This window comes from Pogona vitticeps, chromosome 4, assembly GCF_051106095.1.
Source record: "Pogona vitticeps strain Pit_001003342236 chromosome 4, PviZW2.1, whole genome shotgun sequence".
Classification (NCBI taxonomy): domain Eukaryota; kingdom Metazoa; phylum Chordata; class Lepidosauria; order Squamata; family Agamidae; genus Pogona; species Pogona vitticeps.
The window spans coordinates 57,394,513-57,411,613 of record NC_135786.1 but is presented as its reverse complement, the minus strand read 5'-3'; the positions used below and the strand labels follow the sequence as shown (position 1 = coordinate 57,411,613).

General features: G+C 41.7%; 1 protein-coding gene across 1 annotated transcript in view; it reads right to left on the bottom strand.

Annotated features, from left to right (window-relative positions):
* Positions 1-17,101, bottom strand: part of CELSR2 (cadherin EGF LAG seven-pass G-type receptor 2) — a 120,309-nt gene that overhangs the window by 82,228 nt on the left and 20,980 nt on the right. The window contains exon 2 of the mRNA XM_078391952.1: positions 282-926. Within this exon, the coding sequence (XP_078248078.1) occupies positions 282-926 (645 nt within the window). The remainder of the gene's footprint in view (positions 1-281; positions 927-17,101) is intronic.

Here is a 17,101-nt window from a genome sequence, read left to right as displayed (position 1 = left end):
AATAAAAAAGGGTATACCTTGTGCCCTTCTGATTGATCTAATAAAGTCATCTTTCTGGTGTCTAGTGGGTGTAAGTGGAACCGACTTAATAGTTCCTTCTTGTGATGACTCTGCCAGAACAAGGAAAGCAATTTTCAAAAAGAATATATACAATGACATGCTGAAGCCTTCTATAGCAACAGTGGTAGGAAGATGCTCTGGAACCCAGCAATGGATGCTTTCAGCTCATCACTGTATTCTTAAAAGCCAGTTTCAAAACTATGCTCTTAAGTAAGACTTACCAGTATAGCCCTCTTGGCATTCACAAGTATATCCTCCTTCCCGGCTTCGGCAGCGCCCGTTGTTGCCACAGGGGTTAGAATAGCATAGGTCAATCTCAGTCTCACAATAGTCGCCAGTGAAGCCAAGTGGACAGCGACAGCGCAAACCATTGACCGGGTGGATGGGCCGGAAAAGAATGGTGTCAGAGGCAATGAAGGGTGCTGAGCTGTCAAACTTTAGCACTGAGACACAGCGCATGTAATTCTCACAGGGTTCCCGCAGGCAAATGTTGTCATCAAAGGGCAGAACCCGCTGCTCCGAAATGGCAGCTAGGAGTGTGCGATTGAGGTACAGACGCTCCTGTAGATCTTCTGAAGGAATATAACGTCCTCCTTGGGCTCCATCAGGAAGCAAGACAGACAGACTGACATTAAGGATCTGAGCAGCCTGCACATCAGTGTCATTCTGAATGTTGAAAAGGACAACGTGGTCACGGGTAACAGACAGCACAGTTGCGACTCCTTCAAGAAGGAGGGCCAGGAGTGGTGAAAGGAAACGTTCCTGGGACATGTTCTCCAGTCGCAGTGTGATACTGTTCGTCAGCATCTCATCTGTGATAATGGTCACCTGGAGGGTACACTGGGCAGCTACGCTGTGGATGCCATCTGCAGAAAAGTAGGAAAGAGTCAATGCTATTTTCAAAGTACACAGAATAAGAGAGTAAAGAGGCCAGCTTGTTGCATTCAGAAACCTCTACAAGGAGATTAACTTCCGTCTCAAATGGTAAGCGCAAGACCAAACAGGACTGGCATCCGCTATAGCTAAAAAAGTCAGATGTACAACAAACCATCTGCTCTTCTCCTTCGGTGTTGCATTGTACTGTAACATAATCAGCAGCTGTTAATGTTACATTTTGGACTACAGTTCCCCAAAACCTACACCCAGTGTGGCGATTGGCCACACTTACTGGAGGGTTCTAATACTAGTGTTGAAAAAGTAATTCTTCCAAGCTGTGATTGCATTGTATAAACCAATTCTATGTATTCAGCTTGGTTACTCTTGATCTATAAAGGACCCTTACGTTTCTACTCCATCAACATGGAAGGGAAATTGAAAAAGCTAGGTAGCAATAATGAAATAGACCAAATCCCAAAGGAATGACTGTGTAAGTATACTACAGCAAAAACAATGAAAAATCCTCTTGAATCTTTAAAGATTAGCACATTTGTTATTCCATAAGTTTTTGTGTACTACACAACCTCTTTCATTAAATGCATGAAGCACTGTGCAGGGTTTCTAGTATAAATACAGTAGACACAGTTACACATGGAGTGGGGGAAACTGTACAAAGCAAAGTCAGTGCAATCAGCCATTCACAAAATCAACATTTGTGTTATCAGCATACTGGAAAACATATTGGAAGAATGTTCCCCCAAATCCTAGGCAACAGTTTGCCTCCAGAGCATTTTGCTGCAAATCTGTAAACATTTGAGTGCCTTTCAAATATTTCAAGAATTTTAACAAGTGAAAATGAGGTGAACTGCCCTTAGCTGTATCATATGATACAATACAGTAAAATTACTTTTGAAAACACCAGATTGCTCAAAGAATATATTCTAGGAAGAATACTGTGATAGCCATTTATACTACTATTCCATTTCCACTTCATGCTGTACCAACTGAATCCTGCTATATAATCTGTGGTTCTCCACCCCTTGAAGAAGTCAGGTTCATTAACAGAGAACATTGAGGTAAGGGGTAAAGAAGCAGTTTTCCTGAGTTCCTCTGTGGCACAACCAGAAACAGGGCCCAGGTGTAGTTTTCCTATTCCTAGCCCAAATCTTCACCGGTCCTAAGACATTAAATTTGAGACTTTTCTTTCAATGTAGTTTCAGATACAGTTATAGGTCAGAAATCTGTTCATGCCATGGCATGAACTTCACTCATAGACAAAAGAAATGTGACTGCACTGTTTCTCCTGAGCTACGTGACTGCATCTGACACTATCTATCATGCCATCCTTCAAAGATGACTGCCAATGCTAGATCATTCTGGCATCATTTGGTGGCAGCTTCAGTCTTGCCTTCTAGTTATATGGCAAATGTACCCATATTTTAACAACTGGGATGACATATGCTAATGACAGTCCATGACAATGTCCTTTCTCTTTTTATTTAGTTATTTTAATTTTCAAATATGCTGCCTTTCTCCTAGAACTGGGATCGAATTTTTTTTGTTTCATTAAAATACAAGATATAAATATTAAAATAGAAGTAAATAACGGTAATGAAACCATAAGAAGGGCCTCTTTAGCAGGCCTCAAAGCCCAGGGATGCTTATATACAGTAGGACAAAACATTCTTTCAAATATTCTGGGCCCAAACATACTTGTAAACAGAACAGTAAACAGTGAAACTGTCTGCCATACAAGTGGGTGAGACTATCATGTCAGTTGGCTTTCGTTTTTTTAGAATTTGCTAATAGTATTTGCTTCCTCTGCACAGAAAGAAAAATAACTAAATATAGTGGCCAATACACATGGAAAGATGCACCCAGAAGAGTGGAACAGGGAATCCAAATCAAACAAAGGCAGGAAATATGGTTCTTGTTTCTAACCAGTGCCTTGGCTCAAGCAATGAAAAACAGGGAAGGGAAAACAAGTGAGCTGCTTGGTCAGGAGGTAAGTGGAGGAAACACAGGTCATCCTGTTATTGGCCACAGGGCTGGAGCCACCCAGCAACTGCCCAGCAGGAACTGAAGATGCTTTACCATACAGCGCTGACCCTACATGAAAAATGGAAAAAGGAGATACCAAGAGAGCCATCCCGTGTTCCTCCTTTACAGAGTTTCTGTGCTAAAAACAAAAATATACACTTTGGGTCAAACTAGATGATTCAGAGAGTATATTCTTAGAAGTCATGGATGTTCCTGCACTGTTACATTACATTCCAGTGACATAAACAGATAAAGAACATAAATAGGTTCTTTGTCTCATTACAGTAATCAACAAACTTCAAAGACAGAAAGAAAAAACACTATCATTTAATGATGTGAAGATCTTACTGCCCCATATTTAAACATGGATTCTATAACTGTTTGATTCTATAACTGTTTGATTCTTAACACCGTAACTGTGAACTGGCTTGGCTTCCTTTTATTTTTCTTTCCCCTCCCCCCACACTTCTCTTTCTGTTCTGCTTTATTAACATAAAAAGAGATTCCAAGTAGTCATTATCTCCTTTCAACTCCTTTCAGGAAACAAGCTACTTAAGAACATGATCTTTGTTTTTGCTTTGTGAAGTGCCATGAACATTGATGCTGTTTAATAAAAAATAAAATTAATACAACTTAATTGCACTATTGACAACAGCCACAATAATCAAATCAGAGGCTTGGCAAATAAAATATGTTTCTGGAGAAGTCACGGACTATCTGCCATGTGCAACAATAATGGAAATGGAAAATTCCCTCCCTCTCTCTCTCCCCCTCCCTCCCTCCCTCCCTCCCTCCCCCCCCCTCTCTCTCTCTCTCTCACACACACACACACACACACACACACACACACACACAAGATCTCCTCACAGCTTCAGTTCACCACTGAGGGTCTCCAGTCTCTTACTCATTCAGTCTATTTCACTTACTCCCTAGTATACAGAGCCAACAGTAGATGAAGGTAAACGAGAACAAGATGCTAGCTACCTGCTAGAAACAAGGAGAGAAAATATGATGCTAAGTCCAGGTAGCTATCACTCCCCCTGCCCAAGCAGCTGAGAGAAAAATCTGGATATTGATTGCCCCCTAGATATTTGCTGGTGGTTCCTCTTCCCTTCCTCCAACCTGGTCTTTTCAAAGTAAGCTGCACTTAGTCTATTCATCCCTCCAGTTAACTCAACTACTGTCAATAATTAACTATCTTAATCTGAGCAATGGCAGGAATCCATCAGTTGAAGAGATGCCGGCAGCTATGACTGGTAACTATCCTTGGTGCCCCCACACAGAGGAATTCCCTTGGGAAAATTTTGCAGACCCCACCCAGCGTCAATTAGAGATAATTGTAATCAGTAATATTTTCAGTTTAACTGCATGTGCAGCAAAACACACACACACACAAACAGCACTCAAGAGCCTGGACTTGAGATACAGCTAGCTTGAGTAGAACTTGGTGAAGGAACCTGTGTGTCCCTCACCAAGGTGAACTTTTATAGCTTCCTTCCCAATGTGGGCCTTTATGCCCAAGTACAAATCCACTCATGCCCCTATAATCACTGCTCCATCCTTATAGTGCATTTCTTAATGATTCCAACCAAGTACAAGTCCTACTGTATTCCTCAAAGGCAGCTAAGTAATCCATTAAAAAAACAGCAAATGCAACAGTAGGGTAGCATTAACTTTATTAGCCATAGCCAAATATCAGAAAATAGAAAACAAATTTCCACATCTCCAGAAGTCTTGCTAAGGATGGCTGTTAAATTCACTCTGGGGAAATCTGTTTCCTAGTGTCCACTGAGTTCAGCAAGGGCCTTGGCATGTTAAGGGGTGGCGGTGCTCTCTATTTAACAGAGAAGCCTCCTGCATTTGAAAGGCCCTTTAGACCTAATCTCATTTAAAATGAAGAACTCTAAGAATGGAAAGCAAGGACATTGAAATTTCCCATCAGCACTCAGCAGCTGGACAGCAAACTGTGTACTGTATTAAGCCGACAGGTCATCTGCTCATAATTTTCCTCACTATGGTGAGATGTATTGTATTTCTTCATAAATGATAGCAACTTTTTAAAAATATGTGACTAAAAATATATATTTGTATCTGTTTTTTTTTTATAAATCTCCCTCCTCCCCCTGTCCTCTTAATGCCATCCATGAAATGAATTTTATGGGTTTTCACAGAGATGCCAAGGCTCGTCCCACTGCCAAAGAAAAGGCCTTAGCAAAAAGCTGCAAATAAAAATCCAAGAAGGGGTGGGACTGGGAGAGTGGATTCACCTCAGTCACAAAGCATTGCATCTCGGGGGTTCTGATTGTAACAGCAAAAGGAGTAGGCAGGAGGAGAGGGAGTCTTCCCATGACCACGGCTCTCCACTGGCATTTCTCCCTCAGATTAGAAAGGAGTCCAGCTGGAATGGGCCCAGATATAGGGGTCCTACATCACACTTTCTACTGTTTTGAATGACTATTTATCAGTTTCGTTTGTTACCAGCCGCAAACAACAACAACAGCAACCCCTCTCACCTCTCATGATACTGATATCACTCTCTTTAACTATGAATATTGTAATGTTTATCTCGCGAGTTTAGCATTGTGGATTTATGAGTCTCAGAGGTTTAGTTTGGCTTTAAAAGAAAAACCTATGACCGTCATGCATGCATGCTGCATGAATTCAAAATATCAAATCCAGAAGGCAATCAACAGAAACAACAGCGACAGGCTTTCAGGTAATCTATGACAGAAATAAAAATAAAAACCTTGTGCTTCAGAAGGGCTGGGTTCAGCTATAGGGCAGCTAGGGTTGTGTATCACAATGGTTAAAGACCAGAATTTATGAAGGCCACAGGATGCAAGACTCTACTCCACATTCAGGTTAAGGATAATAATGCCAACAATTAATTGCCTGAGATACTATTCTGCAGGGACAGCACTCAGAAACTATACATTATAGGAAATTCCACTTAGATTTCCCAAACTCATTGCCAGCACTCATTGAAATGCTCAGGGAAGGATGGGAAAGCAGACATGGCGGTTGAAGAAAGGATCCATGAATCTAGCACCAAGTCATGGTAAGGGTGATATAGCCCTGTTGTGTGAAAGAAGAAGAAAGTAAACATTTTGCCTAGGACATCTCCGTGCCCTGGGGGAAAAATTATTTCACAGGATGTGACACACCTTCAAGTAAGAGCTGCAATGCTCCTTTTTAAAATTATGGATATATTTCTTCAGGTTGATTCAGGATATGTTCTAGAACATAATAAAACAAACAGAACGTGTGTTAGAAAAGGATTCTAAACCAGCTTTTCCCAACTTAACAGTGTCAAGCTGTGCTGGACTCATATTGCTCATTCGGGATAGTTGGAGTTGTAATACACAACATCAGGAGGCTACTGGGTTAGGAAGCCTACTCTAAATCAAACTGACCCCTCCCTCTGCTTATTGGAAGATAGTCAACTACAGTAACCAAGGATCTCATATACTCCTGCATGGCTGCTCCATATACTAAATCCACTTGCTCTGTGCCTAGAGCTTCTGTTGGACCTTCCCCTGCAAAAGCAGGCTTTCCCACTGCAACATGCTGTAGTGTATCCCTACCCCTCACCTTGCTTTTGTAGATACATTGCCAACACACTAGTAATGAATGAGTGAATTCCACCAGAGAATTTGGTTGGTTCATAAACACTTCAACACTATAATAACTCGGTGGAGCTGACTAGACTTAATTATAATAATAACAATAACAATTGTAATTAAGCTCTGCTGCCCTTTGAAAACAGTTTCCCTGAATTATTTAGTGAATATTTCTGCTGGGCAAGGAAGGAGAAATGGGAGCATCAAGAATGCAGAATGTGTGCTTCCTAGGCAAGAATGCAAGAAGTCGTAGAGAAGTCCCATTTCTCTCCTACAGTTTCCCAGATGACTTAATTCATAGGCTTCACTTGTAAATCAATTCAGAGCTTATAAATATTCCTTCTTTGGACAACCAATCCCAAAATTATATAGACAGCATGAAGACTATTGTAATCTGGGGGGCGAAGGGGGGGAAGAAAACAAGGATCTTCCATTCTGAATAAGTGAAGTTTTTGGGCACCCGGGAGATATGAAAAAGAAGAATATTTGATGAGCAGAGAACAAAATCAAAGAAGAAGGAATTTTATGGCCACCTAAAGGTAATTTAAAACATACTGGGAGCTCCCTAACATACATCTCCTCCTTTGAGAGCTGACAAAATGAAGGTTTTCCAGCTTTCCAATTGATGTGGGCAGGAGGAATATCTATCCACTGAGCAGCCCAACTAGCTATTCCAAGTTAACAGTCATTTTCAGACAACAGCTGTCCTGAAATTCTTTCTTGAATCATGCACACAAGACCTGAAGTGTTGTTCAGCAGCTAAGGATATAACACTCCTGTTCTTTGGCATATCTTTGTGTCTTACCACAGTCAAGCTGTACAAAAAGACAGCTCCATGTTATACTTCACCACAGTAAACATGGACCATACACTCCCCCCACCAACATCCCTGAACCACATTGTGAGGACTGACTCTTCCTAAGAGTCAGAAGCAAGCTTTCCCTTGAAGTATCTCTAAAACTCTTTTATGGCAAATTGCACTGAGCCACCATCCCCCTCGTAGTTCCCTGCCTTTGGGACAACTGCTCCGCCTGTGACCCACAAAACTGGCCTCTGCTGAACTGCCTTGTAAATGGAGCCCCTGCTGCTGGAGAACAAAGGTGAACTTGAATTCTCTCTCACTGGGCTCCCCCGCCCTTTCGAGGAAATATGGCTGCTTCACCATAGCCTCAAAATCTCCATGGCAACAACGGCTAACAAAGCATCTCGCAGAACTGCACTTTCCCCTCCAAGACAGAAAGCAAAAGAGGCACAGTGGCCATGCTAGACTTTGCACACATCCCCTTGTCTCTGACAAAGGGAGTGCCAGTTTGGGGAAAGCATGGAAATTGTAGTTCACTGGTCAATGGACAAAATGGCTACCAGTAGCCCTCTTCATTAAGAAAAATCAGAGCATCCTCAAGCCATGTATGCCAAAACTGGAATACTGTAGTTATCTTTGGGGTGCTCAAGAACTCATTAGTGTATGGATAAAACAGCGTATGCCTCCAGGGGCAGATCTGACTTCTATAGCTTGCCTCAGAAAAGAAAAGGTGCTGGAACCTCAATGGCCTTTGGGGCAGGTCAGAATATCAGGATATCCCTTGCCAGGAATTAACTTAGATCCCCAGAGTCAACCCTCCAAGGCTACACAAATTATTTCTTAGCTGTGGTGCCAGATCACACACTGTACCAGTCTTTGTGAAGGCACAAGCTAGCCTATGATAATGAGGAAAAGAGACTGTTGCTGGTAGTTCAGAGGAATGCCATTGCTGGTAATGTGGAATGCCAGAGCTGCCAATGTGAACAGCAGGCATGAAAATAGCTTCAGCCTCCTTTTTGTTTAGCCCCTTCTATAACTGGCAATAAGTGATTACATCTCTTCATTAAAAGTGCTGCCTTCGGGTGCAAGTGGTTTCTCCCAAGACTAAAAAGAAAGAGATAGAGGGGCAGAGAGAGATGAAGTGCTACCTTTTATTAGACCTGTTTTATGCTGGAATTGTGCAGAAGAATTCTATTTCAAAGCAAAACTAAGCACTAGTCCTCAGTTACCTAAAGAGAAAAATAAGTTATCAAATGTATTAATTACCTCCAATAACCACAAATTATTTGGCAATTAAGCCTATATAGTACCTCCTGATGATACAAGATACTCAACTGTACAACAGATAGCCTCAGAGGTTGATGGGCTCTCCTTGGTCAGAGATGTTCAAACAGAGGCAGGAAGACACTGTTTTGCCTTCCCTCTTCAGGCTATGAAATAGGATTTTGGCCTTTATTTCTACCAGCACTATCCTGGGCATGCTTGTTCAGAAGATATTTCTACTGAATTCAATGGGATTTACTCCCAGGTAAAGGCTTACAAGATGTTCAACCTTAAGAACTGAAAGTTTGAAACTGTTAGTTCTCAAGGGGCATCTGTTATATCAACTTTCTCCAGAGAAGACTCCCTGAGAGTTTAATATCGCCTACTTGTAATCCTTTGACTACAAGTTATTTTCTTACCTGAGTGGTATTCAGGCTATGGCATGGGTTCCCAAACTTGAGGCTGCAGATGTTCTGGGACTATAACACTTAGAAGCTGTGACCATTTGATGTGCTCACTAAGGCTTTGGGGAATTTTAGTTGAAGAATATTTGGAGCTACAAATTTGGGGAACACTGGGCTGCACTTGTATCTCCCAGACAGTAAAAGCTGTATCTCTTCTTTCTGTGAGAATCATCAGAACAGCCAGTGAAAGCCACCCACTGAGCTTCATAGTCAAACAGACAGGGTTTCAGAAGCATTGAGTGCACTAGCCAACCCACTGTTCCACATCAATGGTGCCACTCTTATGACTAATGAGGTTTATTTGAATTGACATACTTAACTCCTTTAGCTCAAACTACTGTAACTTGCTTGTACTGAAGCTTTAGTTCATTATGAACAATGGAAACATTTCCTTTTTAATGATGCAACAACTGCAGTACAAAAACATCTGGAAGAAGACAAAACAAATGAGAAAGTATTCCAAAGTGATTCTTCTTTCCAATTTTTCAAAACAAAGCACAAAGTAGAAGGGAGAAAGTTGTTAAATTTAATTACTGTGTTTAGGGCAGCCTGGGGCTTTTGATTCACACCACACCCTACCAGAAAACCCTCCAGAGGCACCCCTTGTGTTTAAGGAGTATCGGTATCTCAGCCCATCAGATAAGTATGAAGCATTGAAATATGTTGCCCTGTACTAGACAAAAACCATTCTGAAACTCAAGAGAAACAGCCTTTTGACTGAAGGTTGGAGATTGTAGTGAAGATACATATTCAACATTTCTTTAACCACTGACTCTCTGAATTCTCTACATCATGAGTAGCGAATATGTTGCCTCCCAGATGTTGCTGGACTGGAATTCCCAGCATCAGCATAGGGAACAGTGAGAGATAAAGAAAACTAGAGTCCACCAAACTCTGCAGGGCCATATGGCCTCTCTCCCTGACCCACTGTTATGTGCTATCAAGTTGTCACCGACTTATGAACAACTGATTTCCAAAATGTGCTGTCCTTAACAGCCCTGCTCAACTCCCACAAACCCAAGGCTATGGCTTCCTTTATAGAGTCAATCAATCTCATATTTGGTCTCCCTCTTTTCCTGCTGCCTTCAACTATTCCCAGCATTATTGTCTTTTCCAGAGAATCCCGCCTTCTCGTGATGTGTCCAAAGTATGAAACTTCAATTTTGTCATTTTTGCCTATAGAGATTGTTCAGGCTTGATTTGCTTTAGGACCCACCTGTTGATCTTTCTGGTGGTCCAGTCTATATGTAAAGCACCATATGTCAACTGAATTGATTTTTTTCCAGTCAGCTTTCTTCACTATCCTGTTTTTACACCTGTACATAGTTATCAGTAATATAATATTGTGGATGATCTTGATCTCCAGTGACACATCTTTACACTTGATGATCCTTTCTAACTCCGTCACTAGTACCATTCAGAGCCTCAGCCTACTTCTGATTTCTTGGTTACAGCCTCCATTTGGATTGCTGATTGAAACAAGGCATACAAAAATGTTCACTATTTCATTTTCTTCATAGTTAACATTGAAATTATGCAGTTCTTCTGTAGTCATTATTTCTGTCAGCTTACTGTTCAACTGTAGTCCTGCTTTGGCACTTTCTTCTATTTCTTCCACTAAAAGTTGTCTTCAGATATTGCTGCTTTCTGCTAGTAAGATGCTGTTATCTGCATATCTTAAATTATTGGTGTTTCTTTCACCAATTTTCACTCCTCCTTCATCTGAATCGAGTCCAGTTTTCCATATATGTTCTGCATACAGATTGAACAGGCAGGGAGGCAAAATGGCACATGTACCTATAAGAAACTATTCTCTCTCCATATTCTGTCCTAATGGTACTTCTTGTCTACAATACAGGTTATGCATCAAGACAATCAAGTGCTGAGGCACACCAATTTCTTTCAGAATAATCCATCACTTCTCATGCTGTTCCTGCCCTACTTAGATATATAAAAGCCTGGCCATGGAAATCTATTCAGGAGTACACCAATGCAAGCCAGAAAGAGGTAAGGCATAAGCAAAGCACAGAGACACCATACAAAGGTACTCAGAGAGCAAACAACTTATTAAATTGCTGATGAGTTCATAATGCAAAAGATGTTGGCTAATCAGCAATCCAAATGCTAATTTCAAGATGTGGGAGAAAGGGGCCTGCATCAGAGACTAACTTGTTTTTTGTCTATTTGTTTATATACTAACCAATCAGAGGGACTTGTTGTTTCCTGGGTTAAATAAGCTCCGCCCCTTGTCACTCCCCTTTTTACCACGAGGTTTGAGAAACTCCATTTTGTAATCCAGATCCTTCTTCACATTGCAATATGCTAGACCTCCAGACAGGATCTCTGAACCCCAGAGATCCTCCTAGCCACATGGGCTGAGAAAAGGAACCCTTGCTTTTACTATTTTTTCTTTTGTATCAACCTGAAACCTACTGAGTGCCTGTTCATGTGAGTTAAATATACAACCCCCTTTTTACATTTAAAGATAGCCTCCTGATTGTTGTATTTCAAAAGTACTATGCTTTGGTGAGGGTGGATAAAGAAAGGGAACTTCCCTACCTACTTCTAGCTGAGGTTAGCTGGCTTTCCACTGTGCATTTTTATTGGAACTTACACAAGTTCCCGGAACTCTCAACAAAAGACTCAGAAACATTAAAGACTGTATTGAAGTTAAAGGGAACTCTACATTACACATTCAAACACTGAATTAATTGCACATTGACAAATTAATGAGTTATGGATTCTTGAATTATTAACTGTGAATTATTCAAGTCATGAACACTGTTCACAGCAAGTTGATTTATTAAAGGAAAGTAAAAAGGTAAAGGTTCCCCTTGACAATTTTTGTCCAGTCGTGTTCGACTCTAAGGGGCGGTGCTCATCCCTGTTTCCAAGCCATAGGGCCAGCGTTTTGTCCGAAGACAATCTTCCGTGGTCACATGGCCAGTGCGACTTAGACACGGAACGCTGTTACCTTCCCACCGAGGTGGTTCCTATTTATCTACTTGCATTTGCATGCTTTCGAACCGCTAGGTTGGCGGGAGCTGGGACAAGTGACGGGCGCTCACTCTGTCGCATGGACTTGATCTTACGACTGCTGGTCTTCTGACCCTGCAGCACAGCCTTCTGCGGTTTAGCCCGCAGCGCCACCACGTCCCTACTTAAAGGAAAGTAGATCCTCTTAAAAGCTCTCTTTGGTTGATTTTTTTGAACATAAAAATTAAAAAGGGAATTTCCTCCCCTTTACTTCTGTTGCAGATCTTATGGCAGAAACCCCAAATTAGCAGTTGTACTATTAATATATATGTCTACTTGAAATGAAACAGGAAAAGAAAAAGGCTGAAGGGATGCAGCCTTGCCACATTCCATCAAATGGCAAGAGGATACAAATCCTACTGGTCCTAGCCTAGGACCTAACTTGACTATAATGTTAAGCAGGAACTCATGTTTCCAAGACACTCTAGAACAGTGGTCCTCAACCTTGGGCCTCCAGGTGTTCTTGGACTTCAACTCCCAGAAATCCTGGCCAGCAGAGGTGGTGGTGAAGGCTTCTGGGAGTTGTAGTTCAAGAACATCTGGAGGCCCAAGGTTGGGGACCACTGCTCTATAACACATCAGTAAAGAGCCAAAGTAAAGCAAACAGGCAAGAGTGAAGAAGGAAAAAAAGAGGATAGTCAAGACAGTCACTAGGCTCTTAAGTGACAGTAGATGCTGGGAATCAGGCCAGCGCTGGCATCATTTATTGTGAGCTGTAAGATGATGTGTGGAGCTTTGGAAATATCCATTCATGTCAGGTGTTGATTTTTCCCATGCCTGGCTATCAGAGCTCACATCAGGACACTTGGTTTTGCATGCAGTATCTTTCCATTGTAAGTTTTCAGAAGTATAATTTGGAACATTTCCCAGCATTCTCAGGTTTTGGAAATCCTACTGACTGTGTGTCCTCTGTGTCCCTCAGCTCTGGATGTCTGTCGCTGTCTCTCTAGCAATAGTTCACTTCTGATAGCCACCGATGGTTCAGACTTGATACTGTCCTTCCTGTTCCCCCGCCTTCCACCAGAGCTAGGAGAAGTTACATTTTGGGAATACAACTCCCAGAACACTTTAAGGACCATGCTGACTAGGGGTGGGTGGTTTTTGAGTAAAAACAAAAACAAAAATAAACCCATCACAATCCACCACCTTCTCCAGCTCTGCACTTCACCCTTTCATGCTATATCTTTTGAACAAGACTTGAGGAACTCCCTCCTCCCTCTTCATACTCTTGATCCTACAAAGCACTCTTAAGATCAGCAAACAGTATCAGATCAAGAGTACTGTGCTTGTAACAGCTAAAGGGCTCTCAAGCAAGAGACTGTGTGCCTCAGATGTGCCAGCCAGGAACAGAAAAAACATTCCATTTCTTCAGATGTGTTTTGCACCTTATTCTCTGATGTGCTCAATGTTTTAAGTCAACACAGCTAAGGACTAAAAAACAGGATCAGAGTGGCAGGAGGTATTTTGAGAGGCGTCCCTGCGTGGGAAGCCCAAGGCTGAAGTGCAAAATGATTGCAATATGGGTTTGGGTGGCATGAACCCAAAGTTATAAAGGGACACAACCATCTACCTGCCTGAAGCCAATGATATTCATTGTTTGGTGAAGGGCAGTCACTGCCACGGCAACAGCTGGGGCCAAGCTTTTCTGTCAGACAAGGAAGGGAAAGCCATGCTCTTTGGCAACTCTCCAGACCAGAGTTTTCTTTTGGGAGAGAGAATGGCCCCCCAGTAGCTCATTCACTTGCTAAGCCTTTCAAGTCAGAAGTGGTTCTCCACTTCGCACTGGTGCCACATTCCAGCTTCCAACACCTGTCCTGTCTTCCCAGTTTAATACAACTGATAGCCTATTCCTGATGAATAGAAGAAAATCTGTTCATAAACAAGGAGGAGGAGGACGACGTTTGGACTTCCAATAAACTTTCTTGGGCTGTCGCCCATTTCTTCTGAAGAAGACAGTCCAACTTTTTAACTCTTTAAGGTGCCAGAAGACAGGTGCTTTTGCTCCAAAAGATGAACACAGTGACACCTTTGGAAATTTGTACTTTGATCTGCAACCTTGCAAGCTGTTACATGGAACTGAGCTCTGATTTGTAATCCAAGAAGCTGTTATGCTGGGGTTCATATGTGAGTAGTTGCACAAGATCAAGCAGTGCTTTAGATGCATGAAAACTGCTGGGCTGAGCAATTAGACTCAGAACTGGGTTATCTTTTGTATGCTTGGCAGGACATTGTTACCAAATTAGGAATAAGTTCATGTCTCCAGTGCTGCTACAATACTGACTCTTCGCCAAATTAGAATTCAGCCCCTGGGTAACACACACACACACACACACACACACACACACACACACACACACACACACACACACACACACACACACACACACCACTCTTTTCTACCTTTAATTAACTGACTGTTTATAACTTGCATAAATGAGATCAAGGCAGCAAACACAGCCCTAATTCTTATCATCAACTACATAATAAACCACAATACCAAGCTCACAGTCCTTCCATCTCCCAGTTGCCATCTGGCCCTCTGAATCCTGATCAACCTCACTCATAAGACACACTATTTCTCCAGAATAATTTACTCCTTCTATTTTCCCTGAAATCTAAAAGGAGGCAACACAAAACAATAGATCGATGTATAGGATCTATGATAGAATAGTCCTACACTTCGCATGTTAACTGAATTTTGGGTACGTCTAGAAGCCTTTACTATTCACATCTTGTACTTTTGGTGTGCTGGGCCCTTCATCAGTGCCATGATTCTGAGAAAGCTGCATGCCACTAATGCACTGTTGATAAGCCAGCTTCCCCAGATGCTGCTTTCTAATTGTCTGGAGAAACTGTGGGAAAATCAAGAGGATTTACTATGAAAAATCCCATTAGAATAGCAAAGTATGACATCCAGGGAGAGAGGGGGAAGAGGACTTGCAAGATGTGTCCACAGACCAGACATGGGTTAATTAGGGATATAGATTCAGAGGAAGCCAGCCAAAGCAATTAATATTAGTCCATGAATCCCTGGTTTGGGGGTCTGTGTAAGCAAGAATGCCAACAGCAGATACATAGATAAATCCATTTGAGCCATTCTTTTGGTAGCAAAATAATAGCTATGATTTGTGGCCTCAGTCGACAGATGCTGATCCCGTATCTAAAAGCGATGAACCGTAAGAGGAAAAGACTGTTGGTTTATTCCAACATGAATTTACCTCAATCCTCATTTGGCAAATTTATCTGCTTCTGTTTTGTAATCAGTCAACAGGAAATAGCATGGCTTTGTTTACATGTCTGTTATCTCAAGCAGGAAACATTGGTAAGCCTAGAGGAATAACATTTTACAAGGAAGAAATACACATTTGTCTTAAACATGTGATCTGTTCTTCAGAGACAGGGGTGATGGTCTAACTACACAAAAAGATGAGGAGGATGCATGTACAAGGATTCCATGGCTCTGTCTGATGCATAAGAAAGAAAACTTGGGTGCATGCTGCTTTTTCCAGAACTCTTATTCAATGGCACACTGTCAACATTTGCTCCCTAAATAACTATTCATGGTATGCATTTAGTATTGAATTAAGCAATCCTAGTTATGCATAAGAGTCCAGCTGCCTGGCCACATGCCCACAACCTTCCTACACTCAGCCACCACAAAAGGCACAGGCCAAAGTGCCAGGAATGAGAATCTGAAACTGCCATCAGCTTTGGTGATTTTCCAAGGACTCTCACACAGTAGTTAAAAGCGGAGGAAACTGAGCTACTGAAACCTGCCAAATCTATACCTTCCAAAAAAAAAAAAAAAAAGTGGCAGAGGTCTAATGAGAATTTAGGAGTCATGTTTTCCATTGTTCTAATTTCTTTTCAACTAACATTACCACAATATTAGAATTCCTAGAAAGCTGGCAGACAGGATGGGTAAGAGACAGAGGAAAGCCAACAGGTATATGGGAAGTTGTGCATACGTTCCAGAAAAGATGGCAGTGTTACAAAGTTGTTCTTGGCATGTACAGAAATGTCACATATCTCAGGAACATATTTTATTTGGTCTGGGTTCTTGTGACCTGGGTTCACTCCCAGGTAGTCAACTCAAGGAGTGCTCAGCCTTCCATCCTTCTAAAGCCAATAAATTGAGTACCTGGCTCGTGGGTTGTGTGCAATGTGTAGCCTGCATAATTGAATTGTTAACTGCCCATGACTGTTTTAAGCACTATAGGGAGGTATATAAGCAGCATACTTTGCTCTGCTTTTTACATCAATGAAACACCACCTACAGACACACTCCATCTTTACAAGAATGAATCAACTAAACACTCTGGAAAACGTCTGTTCAAATTGTTCCAGCTTGAGAAAAGTAGAAGCCCCCAGTGACAATGGGGAGAAAATGTGTTGGGGGCAAAAAGGTACGGATTAATTAAACTCAATCTTTGCTTCATGCAATCGGGGGGGGGGGAATACTTCAAATCAACCCATATTATAACTGCAGCAAATCCTGTGGTATTTGATTATATTATCTCAGGCTGAGTTAACTATGAATCTAGAAATCTAATGCTGTCATTTACTCCTTAACATTGCCATTCCTGACTAATCAGCAGCTGGATATCTTTTTTCTTTTACCACGGATCATTCGAAGATCTTTCAGTAGATTTCCATCAAGTTTCTGCCCAGTGATATTGATCCACAAGATCCTGCTACAAAAAAAAACACCCTCCAAAAACATGTATTTGTTTTGAAATCATTCATTTTCATGAGCAAAGCTATTGAGCAGAGGGTGGCTGCCCTGTTGGGAGTTCCTGGGTGCAGACACTGAGGGCAAGCCCAACAGAGCAGTACTGACTGAGCAGCTTATCCCCCCTTTGTGTGGACGGGTGCACAATCAATCCCACAGCATTAAAGTGGATACAACCATATGGCAGGAACAACATACAGTACATGCA